The sequence below is a fragment of the Crinia signifera genome, chromosome 11, assembly GCF_055691185.1.
Source record: "Crinia signifera chromosome 11, ASM5569118v1, whole genome shotgun sequence".
Taxonomy (NCBI): domain Eukaryota; kingdom Metazoa; phylum Chordata; class Amphibia; order Anura; family Myobatrachidae; genus Crinia; species Crinia signifera.
The window spans coordinates 87,399,539-87,416,455 of record NC_139227.1 but is presented as its reverse complement, the minus strand read 5'-3'; the positions used below and the strand labels follow the sequence as shown (position 1 = coordinate 87,416,455).

Genomic DNA, 16,917 nt, shown 5'->3' with positions numbered 1-16,917 from the left:
AATCCCATTCCCACCCTCCCTCTGCCACTCTCTTAGCATGTACACTGGCATTACTAACACCGCCCCTCCCCCACCTAAACCCTCTTTTATCATGGTGCCCCCCCTGTGATTTTATCCTGGATCCGCCCCTGTGTAGGTGACAGGGGCATGCAGTGTGATGTAGGGGACAGGGGCATGCAGTGTGATGTAGGGGACAGGGGCATGCAGTGTGATGTAGGGGCAGGGGCGTGCAGTGTGATGTAGGTGACAGGGGCATGCAGTGTGGTATAGGGGCAGGGGCTTGCAGTGTGATGTAGGTGACAGGGGCATGCAGTGTGATGTAGGGGACAGGGGCATGCAGTGTGGTGTAGGGGACAGGGGAATGCAGTGTGATGTAGGGGACAGGGGCCTGCAGTGTGATGTAGGTGACAGGGGCGTGCAGTGTGATGTAGGTGACAGGGGCATGCAGTGTGATGTAGGGGACAGGGCAGGGCCGGCACCACTAGGCAGCTTCAGGCATTTGCCTAGGACGCCAGCCACTGGAGGGCAGTAAGAGGTAACGCAGGTGACAAGTGAAACTTTGCCATGACCATTACTTCCGAGGATGTGTCTGAGAATGTGACTGTGTCTTTGTGCACAGCTGTAAAGGCTGCAGCGGCTTTATTGAGGGCGTAGGGTTGCTCAGAGGTCCAAGTGTGTGGTTTATGATGCATCCCTATACACATGCAGGGCTGCTGAGAGGGGAAGAGGGGAGAAGGTACTATTAACCTTGCGGGCCCAGGCTGGTTGGAAAGGCCTACATGCTGTTGAGTAATCTCCCCTGCCTGTGTGGATTTGCCCCTGCCCCTGGCTCAGTGTGCAGCACTGCAAATACATTTATTGCTATTGGTGCATGGCCCCAACTCCCACAATTAGGCCACACCCCTGAAAAGTTCCAAGACCTGGCATAATTATAGGCCCTCCATATTGGATCGCAGTAGCGATGGCATAAGCGACCACAATATAAGACCCTCAGTTACTTAAACGTAATTAAACCAGAAGCTACATTAAAATCCTGCAATAGTTATGACAAAAATGTTGTTTATCTTAATACGAAATGATTGCAGCTGTGTATTTAATACTTTATGTGTATGACGTAAAGCCAGGGAGGGATGATTTAGACCCTTGTGCACTGGTTTACATTATCCTGACATTGGTAAGCACCTCCTGTGCAGGCTATGCCTAACATGCACGTATTGTGCTCCCAGTTGTCTGCAGTAGCTGGAAGTGTGAAATACGAGAACCTCATTTTTTTTTTTACTTGGGTGGTTTGACGTCACTGGCATTTTTTTTAGATCTAGGTGTGGTCTAACCAGTTACATAATATGTTTTTGACCCTTTCAAGTAAAAATGTTCACAGTATGGGTTAAGTATCCAAGCAAAACAGGCTGTTATAGGAGAGGCCGGGGGTTTGTGACCTCAAAAATGGCAGCTGAGATATCTAGTGCATAGTAGGGGAAATACAAATACTGTCCATCAGATATTGGAGGACAGATGCAGATGGGAGGGTGGAAGGAGCAGGGGGATGTGGGCAAGTGTACTATCAGATGTTTTGTTTTATCCTACATTCAGCAATAGACAAAACATGTGGGCTGACAGAAATGATCTGTCAGCCAAATTCTCAGGCATGCCCAAGACCCAATAGACAAGGGCATAGCCCCCGAAACCGTGGGTGCTCCGGGGCCCGAACACCCATGGAAAGTGAGAAGCACCCACGGGCCACGGCAGCGGGGTCCCAGCAGCGGATATGCTGTCAGCAGCGGGGATCCCTGCGGCGGATGGGAACTAGTAGCTGTATTAATACCGCTGCTAGTTCCCATCTTCCGAAGGGACCCTGCTGCTGACAGCATATTCGCTGTTGGGACCCCGCTGCGGTGCTGCCACTGCCAGGATCCCCCGACTGCGAGCAGTGGGTGAGTTCCGGGCAGGTGATAGTCTGTGGGGGCACCCACCGTAAAAATCATAAATCGGCGCCCCTGGACAAGGGTGGTTCATTCAATGAGTAACAAGACTTCTCCTCAAGTCAATATATTCAACTCATATAACAGGAGCTGACTGGCAACTAAAGGTCTTATTTTGGTTCACTCGCTCCCCTGCGCGTTTGCATGGGGGAGGGATGTTTTACTTCTGCATACGCTGGGTGTTGGACGGCGGCGACAGGCTGCGCCCATGGGAACTCCCAGCTTTCATGGGTGTTCCAATGAAATCACTGGGTGTTCCCATGGAAATTAGGCAGTGACATGGGTGAGGGAGGCGGGCAGCTGACATCACCGGATGTCAGCTGCTTGCCCTCTTTCCATACAGGGAGTATGCAAAGCTAAGACACCAGAGAGTGTCTTAGTTTTGTGTGCACTTTCCAAATCATTCGAGGGTCAGCGACCATCAAATGATTTGTCCACCACACCCAAGGCTGCTAATGGATGTTTATGCAAAACATCCATTCACAGCCATGCGGGGAACTCAGTGAGCGAAGGGGGGGGGGGGGGTTAACCCACATGCTACACTGCAAATTTTCAGTGTTGCATGTGGACCAGAATATGGTCCTAAAAGTGTCACTGGAAAAATGTCTAGAAGTGGGCAGACGTGGACGGCATTAAATCAGATGTAAGGGATAATACGTCATTGCACCTGTAAGGGAGCCATTGGTTTTAATATGCATGGCAGTCTAGTGGCACCGAGACCTTTAAGCTGCTGGGACAAACCACCACATTTCAAATAAAACCCCACCTACCCCCCTGAGATGTTATGTTGATGATAGGTTGACAGTATAAAGGTCAACAGTCTATAGGTTGACCACTATTGGTCACATGAGAACCAAGTTGTTCATACTTTTCCATCCCAGTGGGCATAGAAGGAGAATATAGCATTGCAACCGCAGCAAACAATGTGAGGGGACGTGGTACACTAATATGGTGTCCATGTTGACATATTTTCGACACAGACACCCGCAAATTCAAAAAGTCATGTTGATCTTTTTCATGTCAATCTTTTGCTTGTGCCGACCTTTTGAACCTATCGGCCTAATGCACGTTTACCTTCTCCATGTGCCAACCGATTGTGGTCGACCTATTGACTTTCAACCTCATTACTGTTGACAAAATGATCCACACCCCACGGAGACTGAGCACAGATCCCAAAACTTGCATCAATCAGACAAACAACTCATTACCATAATCCCTCATATATTACAAATATCCTCACCAGTCTCCCAGTACAGCCCAGAAATACCATAGAAATTTTTGAATTCCCCAGCTAGCACCCGCTCCTGTCCTATAACAAATGTTACCATGGATATAGATGGGAGCCCAACATAGTATTTGCAGTGTGGGGTGTTCTTCTCTGTGACCTGGCAAAGTTAATTTGTGTGGGAGACATGAGGGGGCGGGACCAAATCATAAAAAAGTTACTGGCTGACGGGGGCCTCAGAGGAGGTCTGACGAAGCTGCACTGCGAAGCGCTCGTTGGCTTGTTCTCCACGTGTGGGCGCTTCTAGTGCTTGTATTCCTATGTAGATGTATACTTGAATTCCTGGTTGACTAATCTTTGTGCACCTTACCCCTATCCATATCAGGACGGCACACTAAAACCACAGTGGATCCGATCCAGCCACTGGGTCACACAGTTATAGCATTAAGCTCATTATTGTGTTCTATCCATATATGTTATTGCTGCCGTTTTGTGACAGGTATAGGTTGGATAGGATGTTCGTCCACCAGTCATAGCTATCCCACCTACAACACATACTGTAACCATCATACGAATATATTAGTCACACTTCGTTATACTAACTGGAATTCTCAAAATATTTTAAGTAGACTTAAATGTAGTCTATATATATGTTACAAACCCGTATGATAAGTATACCATACATGCTTATATTACACCTGGTAAATTTTCATTTCGGGTGAATTATCATCAGGGGGTACAGAAGTCAATATAACAACACCATTGTGATGATACCTACTGTATATGAGACAGCCCTTTTATACCCCTTTTCCACTAGCAAAAATATCCCGGGTCAGTGTGTGGGGACGTGCATCAACCTGTTTTTTTTTGCTAGTGAAAACGTGCCTAGTAGTGACCTGGGTTGGACTTGGGATGCTGCTAAGTCCAGGGGCAGTGGAAACTGGTAACCCGGGTCGATGCGACCCATGTCCCGTTCACTGCAGTGTAAAGGGGCCGCTGGGAGATGTGCTCTGCGCCACCCAATGACGTCACCCAACCGGCTTTATGTCTGTGGCTAGTGTGAAAGCCCTTGTAAGCCGTGTCGCACCCAGGTATAAAATTATACATAAGTTTATTTACCAAGATGAGAGTTCTATTGAAGATGGGATGTTGCTATGGGCAACCAATCAGATTCTATCTATTATCTTTTAGAATGTGTTAAATAAATCAAAGTAGCCTCTGATTGGTTGTCTATCTTAAGGTGCCCATACATGTTACCATTATATCGCAAAACCGAGATGCGATATTGTATACAATAATTGTAACGTGTATGGGCACCTTAAGTAAATAAACTCCATAGTATCTACTTAGCAGGTACAATTCTTATTGCTTTACCCAACATATAAAATGCTTTCCCCCACTTACAGTATTACATTGTTATCTTCCGTTCAAGTTGTTGTATATTGTATGTTTTTTGTCATTATTCCTGTACAATGCTAATTACTGTTTTGCCCTTTTGTTAATAAAGTATATTAGTATTCCTCAATTCAGCAGATTTTCTAAAGACTTGATACTGTATACATTTACTGATCTCATGTGTGTGTGACTGTGCATTACATACCAACAATTCACCATAGGATGATAATAGACCGGCACCATAGGCCTTTGTTTCCCCATCTTGCTTACAGAGACCAAACTCCACAGTAAACCAGTAAAGCTGCAGAAACACAATACATCATATCAATATAATCAGTACAATAGAATACATCTGGATGATATAATACCTCTGTACAGTATAAAGGATCAATACAACATAACGGGGACAGGTTGTTAGGTGGACAGGGTCTAAGTCGACAATGAAAAGGTTGACCACTATTGGTCAACATCATCAAAATGTGGACACAATGAAAAGGTTGACGTGAGGTTTTAACTTTTTTGTGTCTACGCCCACATGGTCGACATTATTCTTCCTCTATGCCCACTGGGATAGTAAAGTATGAAGTCGGTTTAAAAAAAACAACATGCAAAACTCATGTTGACCTTTTTCCATGTCTACCCTTTTCATGTGTCAACCTTTTAACTGTTGACTGAGACACTGTCAATCCAATGACCACATGCCCAACATAAAAGTCCAGTACAATATAATACATCAGGACAGTATACACCAGGCATGTCCAAAGTCAGGCCCGGGGGACAATTGCGGCCCGTGCTGTCCTTTTAAGTGGCCCTCAGTCTCCAGCTGGAAGCGGGCAGAGCATCAGATGTGGGAAGCATAGCACAGGACACTAAAGGTGGGGCCCCGGCGAGCGCGCCTTTACCTTGCTGCCTGCTGCAGTGATGAGGTGCCGGCCGCCACAGTCAGATGTGTTTGGCATCCTACCACTGCTTCTGCAATCGTATATCACCCTACTCCACAATCACAGTGACCGCAGTGTTTGGGGAGAGGGGCAGCAAGGGGGAAGCTTGCTCCCGTAACATGCAGAGTGGAGGAGGGCAGCAGCGGGAGCCCAAGCATCTCCTGTCCTTGCAGTGCCTGCTTTGGCTCTTCTTCCTCTGGCTCACACAAGGGGCTGGGAAACATAAGGGAAGGGAGGGGTCAGGCTGGGGGACATACAGTGAATGGAGGCAGTGATGGCCATTCAGAGAAGGGGGAGCAGGGGCAGGCTGGGGGACATACAGTGAATGGGGGACAGAGTGGGGTACATAGTGAATGGGGGTCATACAGTGAAGGAGGGTCAGGCTTGGGGACATACAATGAATGGAGGCACTGATGGACATTAAGAGAAGGGGGGCAGGCTGGGGGACAGAGTGAATGGGTGCAGAGTGGGGGACCATTCTGATGTGTTTAATGATTCAAAGAATGTCAGGCTGAATGGTCGGCCCCCACACATTTACACTTCACCAAATCTGGCCCTCGTCACAAAAAGTTTGGACACCCCTGGTATACACCATCCGTATTGTATAAAAGTTCTGTACAATATAATACTTCAGGACAGTATACACCATCAGGAGTGTATAAAAGCATACCTCCCAACTGTCCCGCATACTGTATTTAGGGACGTTCCCGCGTCCCGCCCGGGTCCAGGGCCGCCGAGAGGGGGGATTGGGTACTAATTACCCGGGCCCAGGCTTGCTGGAGGGGCCCAGCAGGAGCCCTGGTCCTACCCCCCCTTCCCCCAGGCAGCAGCACACACGTACAGCACGTGCTGTGCTGGCAGCAGGATCAGCATGAGCATCTCACTGACAGCACTAGAGCTCATGCTGAGCCTGCTGTCAGCACAGCACATGCTGTAGGTATGTGCTGCTGCTGCTGAGGGGGGGGGGGGGGGCGATAATAACACTCCCCCCTCGGCTTTAAAGTGTGTTTTGATGCCGTGGCCTAATTGCGGTAGGTGGCCATACCCCTAAATTAGACCACACCCCAAAATTTTACCGGTGCCCGGCATACCTCTCGGCTGCCCTGCCCGGGGCCCGTGAGTTGGGAGTCCCCCCCAGCATGCAGAGAATAGACGCTGCGTGCATGCGCACAGCGTCTATTTAGCGACGCAGAGTGGCAAAAACCGGGGGGGCTCAGCACGGTCCCGATTCAGGGGGAGCCAAAGTTGGGAGGTATGTAAAAGTTCTGTAAAATATAATACAATAGGACAGTATACACCATCAGGAGTGTATAAATGTTCTGTACAATATAATACATCAGGACAGTATACACCATCAGGAGTGTATAAAAGTACAATATAATACAACAGGGCAGTATACGCCATCAGGAGTGTATAAAAGTACAATATAATACAACAGTACAGTATGCGCCATCAGGAGTGTATAAAAGTACAATATAATACAACAGGATAGTATGCGCCATCAGGAGTGTATACAAGTACAATATAATACAACAGGACAGTATGCGCCATCAGGAGTGTATAAAAGTACAATATAATACAACAGGACAGTATGCGCCATCAGGAGTGTATAAAAGTACAATATAATACATCTGGACAGTATGCGCCATCAGGAGTGTATAAAAGTACAATATAATACAACAGGACAGTATACACCATCAGGAGTGTATACAAGTACAATATAATACAACACCATCAGGAGTGTGTAAAAGTACAATATAATACAACAGATCAGTATACACCATCAGGAGTGTATAAAATACAATATAATACATCAGGACAGTATACACCATCAGGAGTGTATAAAAGTAGAATATAATACATCAGGACAGTATAGGCCATCAGGAGTGTATAAAAGAACAATATAATACAACATATTAAATTGTAATAACACAGAATATCAATTCTTTACTTTTTTAACCTTTTTTAAGTTCTCTAGGTTAACTGTAGAAGAGGGAATGTGACCGGGGTTTGTGCAAGATTAAAACGAGGATAACAGAATACTGTATAGTCCAAATGTTTCTTTACCAAGTAATGATGTACTGTATGACACTCACACGTATACTGCCGGTCATTGCCATTATGGCTTTGTGGTCCCAGATGACCAAGCTTTTATTTTATTGAATTCTCGGAAAAATGAGATCATTACTTATCCATTTTATTAAATCAGCCACAGTATTCATATTGATTGTTTAGTAATCTCCTTAGTGATGTTTGTGACTGCGGTTAACCCCTTCCCGACATTTGACGTATATATACGTCATGGCCGGGATGTACTTCCCGACACATGACGTATATATACGTCATGACTTTAAACTGTCACCGCGTCTAGGGACGCGGTGACAGAGGGACGATGTCTGCTGTCCCTGACAGCAGACATGTTCCTGCATGCCCAGGGGGGGCGGCGATGCCTCCCCCCCGTCGGCGATAGCTGTGATTGGCTGTTCAATGTGAACAGCCAGTCGCAGCTTTTCCTGTGTTACCGGCGAATCAGACGCTCGGTAACACAGGTGTCAATCACCGCCGGGTGTGAGGGGGCGTGAGGGGGTCACCGGTGATGACCACACCTCACCCCACCTCACCCCACCTGCCCCCAAGGCTGTGATTGGTCCGTCGGACCGACGGACCAATCACAGCCAAGGCGCGTGATTTAAACTAACGGTGACTGCGCTGCAGACGCCATTCCGGTCTGGAATTGCGTGCAGAGCGGTCACCGACCAATCTGTCGTGATATACATACCTGATCCTTGCCTGATACTTACCTGATCACCACTGGTAGCGTGCTGCCAGCAGCTGGATGCTTCCTGGATCTTGTCACTTCCTGCTGCAGTGTCATAGAGTGACAGATAGTGACAGATAGTGAGAGATAGTGAGAGATAGTGACAGAGAGTGATAGAGAGTGCTATATTTTGTGTCTGCTGCACCCCCTTTTGTGCTGATCAGTATATCTGTGCTGATCAGCAGCTTTTTGGGGGTGCAGGGGTTATTTTTTTTATATATATACCTGTCAGTTGCACCAAAGCTTGTGCTGCCTGTGCAACTGACTGCTGCCCCCCTGCTGCCCCCCCCCCCTTTTGTGCTGATCAGTATAAATTAACTGATCAGCAACTTTTTGGGGGTCCAGGGTTTTTTTTTTATATATATACCCTGTCAGGTTGCACCCACAGTTGTGTGCCTGCTGCCCCTCACTGCTAATCAGTGTTGCATCACTGCATCACTGATCTGCAGTTTTTTTTTTTTGGAGAGTGCAGTGGGGTTTTGTTTTTACACCCACGTTGCTTTTGTGGGTGTCCTGTGGCCGCTGAGCGCTGATCAGTGACGTACATCACTGAACAGCATTTTTGGCACAGGGTTGATATAATTTTTTTTCTGCATTTTTTTTAAATTGTTTTTCTTTGGAGAGTGCAGTGGGGTTTTGATTTTACACCCACGTTGCTTTTGTGGGTGTCCTGTGGCCGCTGAGCGCTGATCAGTGACGTTCATCACTGAACAGCATTTTTGGCACAGGGTTGATATAATTCTTTTTCTGCAGTTTTTTTAAATTGTTTTTTTTTTTTGGAGAGTGCTGTGGTTTATTTTTTTTAAATTGTTTTTACACCCACGTTGCTTTTGTGGGTGTCCTGTGGCCGCTGAGCGCTGATCAGTGACGTACATCACTGAACAGCATTTTTGGCACAGGGTTGATATAATTTTTTTTTTTTTTTGATCAAATTCCTGTTGCCTTTGAGCGCTGTTCAGTGACGGACGTTACTGACCAACATCTGTGCTCAATTTTTGGCGCAGGACCTTTTTTTTTTTTTTTTTTTAACCCCTTCAATTTTTTTTTTTTTTTATTGGGATCAAATTCCTGTATAAAGTATTTTTTTTTCTGCACTACATACACACTACACACTACATACCCCCCGTGTTGAAATAAATTTTGTACCCCCCTACACTATACACGTGTTGAAACATTACACTTACAGAAACACAAAAATAAAAATGGCATCCCAAATGTCATCCCAAATGTCATCCCAAATGTCATCCCAGTCATCCAGAAGAATGTATTCAGCGGAGGAGGCATATGCCATGCTTGCCTCTGACTCTGACACAGCCAGTGATGCAAGCGGGGAATTTGAAGGATTCGTCTTAAGCTCCTCTTCCTCCTCTAGTGATGAGGGACCCCCTCAAAGACGCCCCCGTAGAGCAGCTGAGACCCCCCCCAAATGATTGATCCCGTATGGACCCCACCACCAGACAATTTAGAGCCCCAGGTTCCTGAGTTTTTGGCCATCCCAGGAATTCTATTTGATTCAACAGGTCTCAGAGAAATTGACTTTTTCAAATTATTTTTCTCTGATGATTTTATAAATTTAATGGTGGACCAAAGTAATTTATATGCCCAGCAGTTTATTGCTCAAAACCCCACGTCATCATTTGCTAGGTGGACCCCTGTAGATGCAGTAGAGATGATGACGTTTTGGGGTCTGGTGTTACATATGGGCATAGTAAAAAAGCCAGAAATTAGGCAATATTGGAGTACAGATGTTCTGTACAGCACCCCACTTTACCGTATGGCCATGACTCGGACTCGTTTTGAGATAATCCTTAAATTTTTACATTACACCGATAATGCACAGTGCCCACCCAGAGATGATCCCACCTTTGACCGGCTATTCAAAGTCAGGCCGGTCATTGATCATTTCAGTGCCAAATTTGCAGAGTTGTACATCCCTGAAAAATTTATTTGTATCGACGAGTCCCTTATACATTTTAAAGGAAGGGTTAAATTCCGCCAGTACCTTCCCAGTAAGAGGGCAAGGTATGGCATAAAAATGTATAAACTGTGTGAAAGCACCTCAGGGTACACCCACAGGTTTAGGGTATATGAAGGGAAGGATTCAAGAATTGAACCGCCAGAATGCCCCCCCTCCCTCGTAGGTGTTAGTGGAAAAATTGTCTGGGATTTAGTGCACCCCTTCCTGGATAAAGGTTATCACCTCTATGTGGATAACTTTTACACTAGCATCCCCCTGTTTAAGGCCCTTGGTTCAAGAGGTACAGCAGCTTGCGGTACTGTGCGCAAGAACCAAAGAGGCCTCCCAAAAACGCACATTGCCCAAGTACTGAGAAGGGGTGAAAGCAGGGCACAATCCACCGAAAATATGTTGTTGGTCAAATATAAGGACAAGAGGGATGTCCTTATACTGACAACAATTCATGGAGACAGTACCACCTCCGTCCCTGTACGAGGTACCAGTACCCACACCTCAAAACCTAATTGTATCCTAGATTACAATAAGTACATAGGCGGAGTGGATCTTTCAGATCAGGTACTGAAGCCGTACAGTGCCCTGCGGAAAACAAAAATCTGGTACAAGAAGCTGGCCGTGTATATCATCCAGATGGCACTGTATAACGCTTACGTGCTATTCCGTTCTACCAGCCAGAGGGGGACATTTATGCACTTTCAAGAGGAAGTCATAAAGGGCCTAATATTTGGGAACCAGCAGGCAGAGGGCCCCAGTACTTCTAGTACTGGCCCCCGTATTGTACCAGGGCAGCATTTTCCTAACGAAATCCCCTCTACTGCAAAAAAGGGCAGGACACAAAAAAGGTGCAAAGTTTGCTATAAAAAGGGAATAAGAAAGGATACTATTTTCCACTGTGAAACTTGCCCCGACAAACCCGGCCTATGTATAAAGGAGTGTTTTAAAATATACCACACATCTATGGATTATTAGGTTCATCATTTCACCGTGCTTCGGGGGTCTTGCTAATGCCACATAGCACCCACCATTCATTCCACCAGAATCTGAGCTGCAAAATCCAAAAATCACTCCTTCCCTTCTGAGTCCTGCCATGCACCCAACTGGTATTTTTTGGTCACATATGAGGCATTGCCATACTCGGGAGAAATTGGGGCACAGATGTTGGGGTGCTTTTTCTCCTTCATACCTTATGAAAATGAAAAATTTTGAGCCAGAACTGCATTTTTGTGTAAAAAAATGTAATTTTTCATTTGCACAGCCCAGTTGTATCAAAATTGGTAAAACCCCTGGGGGTTTGAAATGTACACTATACCCGTAGATGAATTCCCTGAGGGGTGTAGTTTGCAAAATGGGGTCACTTGTGGGGGGGTTCCACTGTATTGGTGCTTTGGGGGTCTTGCTAATGCGACATAGCACCCACCAACATTCCACCAGAATCTGTGCTGCAAAATCCAAATATCACTCCTTCCCTTCTGAGTCCTGCCATTTTTTGGTCACACATGAGGCATTTCCGTACTCGGGAGAAATTGGGGCACAGATTTTGGGGTGCTTTGTCTCCTTCATTCCTTGTGAAAATGAAAATTTTTTAGCCAGAACTGCATTTTTGTGTAAAAAAAATATTTTTTCATTTTCACTGCCCAGTTGTACCACAATTGGTGAAACCCCTGGGGGTTTGAAATGTACACTATACCCCTAGATGAATTCCCTGAGGGGTGTAGTTTGCAAAATGGGGTCACTTGTGGGGGGGTTCCACTGTATTGGTGCTTCGGGGGTCTTGCTAATGCGACATAGCACCCACCAACATTCCACCAGAATCTGAGCTGCAAAATCCCAAAATCACTCCTTCCCTTCTGAGTCCTGCCATGCACCCAAATGGTATTTTTTGGTCACATGTGAGGCATTGCCGTACTCGGGAGAAATTGGGGCACAGATTTTGGGGTGCTTTGTCTCCTTCATTCCTTGTGAAAATGAAAAATTTTGAGCCAGAACTGCATTTTTGTGTAAAAAATGTAATTTTTCATTTGCACAGCCCAGTTGTATCAAAATTGCTGAAACCCCTGGGGGTTTGAAATGTACACTATACCCCTAGATGAATTCCCTGAGGGGTGTAGTTTGCAAAATGGGGTCACTTGTGGGGGGTTCCACTGTATTGGTGCTTTGGGGGTCTTGCTAATGCGACATAGCACCCACCAACATTCCACCAGAATCTGTGCTGCAAAATCCAAATATCACTCCTTCCCTTCTGAGTCCTGCCATTTTTTGGTCACACATGAGGCATTGCCGTACTCGGGAGAAATTGGGGCACAGATTTTGGGGTGCTTTGTCTCCTTCATTCCTTGTGAAAATGAAAATTTTTTAGCCAGAACTGCATTTTTGTGTAAAAAAATTATTTTTTCATTTTCACTGCCCAGTTGTACCACAATTGGTGAAACCCCTGGGGGTTTGAAATGTACACTATACCCCTAGATGAATTCCCTGAGGGGTGTAGTTTGCAAAATGGGGTCACTTGTGGGGGGGTTCCACTGTATTGGTGCTTCGGGGGTCTTGCTAATGCGACATAGCACCCACCAACATTCCACCAGAATCTGAGCTGCAAAATCCCAAAATCACTCCTTCCCTTCTGAGTCCTGCCATGCACCCAAATGGTATTTTTTGGTCACATGTGAGGCATTGCCGTACTCGGGAGAAATTGGGGCACAGATTTCGGGGTGCTTTGTCTCCTTCATTCCTTGTGAAAATGAAAAATTTTGAGCCAGAACTGCATTTTTGTGTAAAAAATTAAATATTTCATTTTCACTGCCCAGTTGTACCACAATTGGTGAAACCCCTGGGGGTTTGAAATGTACACTATACCCCTAGATGAATTCCCTGAGGGGTGTAGTTTGCAAAATGGGGTCACTTGTGGGGGGGGTTCCACTGTATTGGTGCTTCGGGGGTCTTGCTAATGCGACATAGCACCCACCATTCATTCCACCAGAATCTGAGCTGAAAAATCCAAAAATCACTCCTTCCCTTCTGAGTCCTGCCATGCACCCAACTGGTATTTTTTGGTCACATGTGAGGCATTGCCGTACTCGGGAGAAATTGGGGCACAGATTTTGGGGTGCTTTTTCTCCTTAATACCTTATGAAAATGAAAAATTTTGAGCCAGAACTGCATTTTTGTGTAAAAAAATGTAATTTTTCATTTGCACAGCCCAGTTGTATCAAAATTGGTGAAACCCCTGGGGGTTTGAAATGTACACTATTCCCCTAGATGAATTCCCTGAGGGGTGTAGTTTGCAAAATGGGGTCACTTGTGGGGGGTTCCACTGTATTGGTGCTTCGGGGGTCTTGCTAATGCGACATAGCACCCACCAACATTCCACCAGAATCTGAGCTGCAAAATCCAAAAATCACTCCTTCCCTTCTGAGTCCTGCCATGCACCCAAATGGTATTTTTTGGTCACATGTGAGGCATTGCCGTACTCGGGAGAAATTGGGGCACAGATTTTGGGGTGCTTTGTCTCCTTCATTCCTTGTGAAAATGAAAAATTTTGAGCCAGAACTGCATTTTTGTGTAAAAAATGTAATTTTTCATTTTCACTGCCCAGTTGTACCACAATTGGTGAAACCCCTGGGGGTTTGAAATGTACACTATACCCCTAGATGAATTCCCTGAGGGGTGTAGTTTGCAAAATGGGGTCACTTGTGGGGGGGGTTCCACTGTATTGGTGCTTCGGGGGTCTTGCTAATGCGACATAGCACCCACCATTCATTCCACCAGAATCTGAGCTGCAAAATCCAAAAATCACTCCTTCCCTTCTGAGTCCTGCCATGCACCCAACTGGTATTTTTTGGTCACATGTGAGGCATTGCCGTACTTGGGAGAAATTGGGGCACAGATTTTGGGGTGCTTTTTTTCCTTCATACCTTATGAAAATGAAAAATTTTGAGCCAGAACTGCATTTTTGTGTAAAAAAATGTAATTTTTCATTTGCACAGCCCAGTTGTATCAAAATTGGTGAAACCCCTGGGGGTTTGAAATGTACACTATTCCCCTAGATGAATTCCCTGAGGGGTGTAGTTTGCAAAATGGGGTCACTTGTGGGGGGGTTCCACTGTATTGGTGCTTCGGGGGTCTTGCTAATGCGACATAGCACCCACCAACATTCCACCAGAATCTGAGCTGCAAAATCCAAAAATCACTCCTTCCCTTCTGAGTCCTGCCATGCACCCAAATGGAATTTTTTGGTCACATGTGAGGCATTGCCGTACTCGGGAGAAATTGGGGCACAGATTTTGGGGTGCTTTGTCTTCTTCATTCCTTGTGAAAATGAAAAATTTTGAGCCAGAACTGCATTTTTGTGTAAAAAATGTAATTTTTCATTTTCACTGCCCAGTTGTACCACAATTGGTGAAACCCCTGGGGGTTTGAAATGTACACTATACCCCTAGATGAATTCCCTGAGGGGTGTAGTTTGCAAAATGGGGTCACATGTGGGGGGGTTCCTAACTTTTAGCATCTTATGGTGCCTAGAAACCTACATGGTGCCTAAAAAATAATCTCATAAAAAGGAGGCTCCAAAATCAAGTAGGTGCTCCTTCTATTATGAAGCCTGTGGTTTGGTCAACGTGCACACTAGGGCCACATATAGGATATTTATGAAAACAAAAGAATTGGGGGAATCAATTTTTAATCACATTTCTCTAGTAAAATCTACTGTGTTCCTTAGAAAAATGTATTAAAATTGAAAATCTGCAAAAAAAATGAAATTTTGAAATTTCACCTACACTTTGTTTTAATTCCTGTGAAACACCTAAAGGGTTAACAAACTTCCAAAATGCTGTTTTGAATACTGTGAGAGGTGCAGTTTTTGAAATGGCATCATTTATGGGGGTGTCTCACATACAAGTCCCTCAAAGTCACATCAGAACTGAACTGGTCCCAAAAAAAATCAGTGTTTGAAATTTTCTTGAAAATTTGAGAATTTGCTATTCATATTTTAAGCCTCCTAGTGTCCAAAAAAATTAAAAGGAGGTTGAAATAATGATGGAAACATAAAGTAGACATATGGTCTATGTTAGTTATTAACTATTTTGAGTGGTATGATTATTTGTCTCACAAGCAGAAAATGTAACATTTTGAAAATTGCTAAATTTTCCATTTTTTTACGACATTTTGGTATTTTTCACAAAAAAACACAGACTGTATCGACCCAAATTTACCACTAGTTTGAAGTACAATGTGTCACGAGAAAACAATCTAAAAATCACTGGGATAAGTAAAAGCAAAAAAAAGTTATTCCCACTTAAGTGATACATGTCAGATTTGAAAAAAAGGGCTCTGTCAGGAAGGCAAAAACAGGCTGCGGCGGGAAGGGGTTAATGACATAATGTAATGCACATGTAGGAATTCCCAGTATCCTCTTGGAGAGGATCATCTCTTGTCACAGGCACTTTCGACCTATTAAACATTATTTAAACTCCCAAATTCTGTTTTATTATTGTATTTGTAAATTATCACACCAAGAAAAACTCGTCTTTTTGTGACTATTCAACTAAATACTGTAATATATCAACCTCAGCTGGGTATAACGCAGCTGCTGTATCCAGACCAATGAGAGAGACACATCACTAGGACTTATGCTCTTATGGGGGTCAGGCACCCTGAATAGGGATCTCAGATTTGTGGGGTTATTCAGCATATATTTACGACAGGTGGGGGGGTTACACCTTGCAGTGTCACTTTGCGCTGAAGTTGTACCTGTCAGTGTTTTTTTTTTAAAAGGCTGTACTGGTGGTGTAGAATGAAAAGCGAACACTTCTGATTTCCCCACACCCACCCTTTGTATGTGTATACCGGTGCTAGGGACTATTTATATTTATATGTTTGTTCATTTTTATTTTTCATTTAGTACAGCATCATCTTTTAGAAATCAATTTAAAACCTACTTTTTATAGGATAAAATTTAAATATATCCCTGTATATTTTACCCATGTCAATAATGGAATAAAAATTATCGTTGATATATTTTTAAATCAGAAATGTTGGCTTTTCATTCTACACCACCAGTACAGCCTTTTAAAAAAAACACCGCAAGGTGTAATCCCCCGCCACCACCTGTTCAATTAGGAAGTACTGTACTAGTAGTATGCCTCCACACTTTTGCAGCTCGTATACCCCACACGCAGTCCACAGCGCAAATCTTCCCGACAGTCCATCTCCCTAACACATATATTTACGACAGTCATACATTTCGGCGCACATCTATTCATTGCGGCATTTGCTGACTGCATTGAAGCCTGTCAGAGTCGACTTTCGAAAAAGTCGAATCTGCATGGTCAAAAACAACCGCTGGATTGTTGAATCAGTAACCATTTTTTGACCATATACATGTGGATTTCAACAATCCATGAGTATTGCGGCAGTCGGAAACATTCAATACCGACGGTCAAATTGATGTCGGATTGGCTGTGATTATGACTGTCGGAAATGTTCCCAACAGTCAATATCAAACAACTGCTCCAGAAAAAATAAAAAAGTTTCATAATATCTGTAACTAACACCCACAAAAGTCAAACAACTTTCATATACATAAGGGTACA

The 16,917-nt window shown here is 44.6% G+C and overlaps 1 protein-coding gene across 1 annotated transcript in view; it reads right to left on the bottom strand.

Annotated features, from left to right (window-relative positions):
* TH (tyrosine hydroxylase) overlaps positions 1 to 16,917 on the bottom strand; it is a 92,236-nt gene that overhangs the window by 10,842 nt on the left and 64,477 nt on the right. The window contains exon 11 of the mRNA XM_083165579.1: positions 4,805 to 4,900. Within this exon, the coding sequence (XP_083021705.1) occupies positions 4,805 to 4,900 (96 nt within the window). The remainder of the gene's footprint in view (positions 1 to 4,804; positions 4,901 to 16,917) is intronic.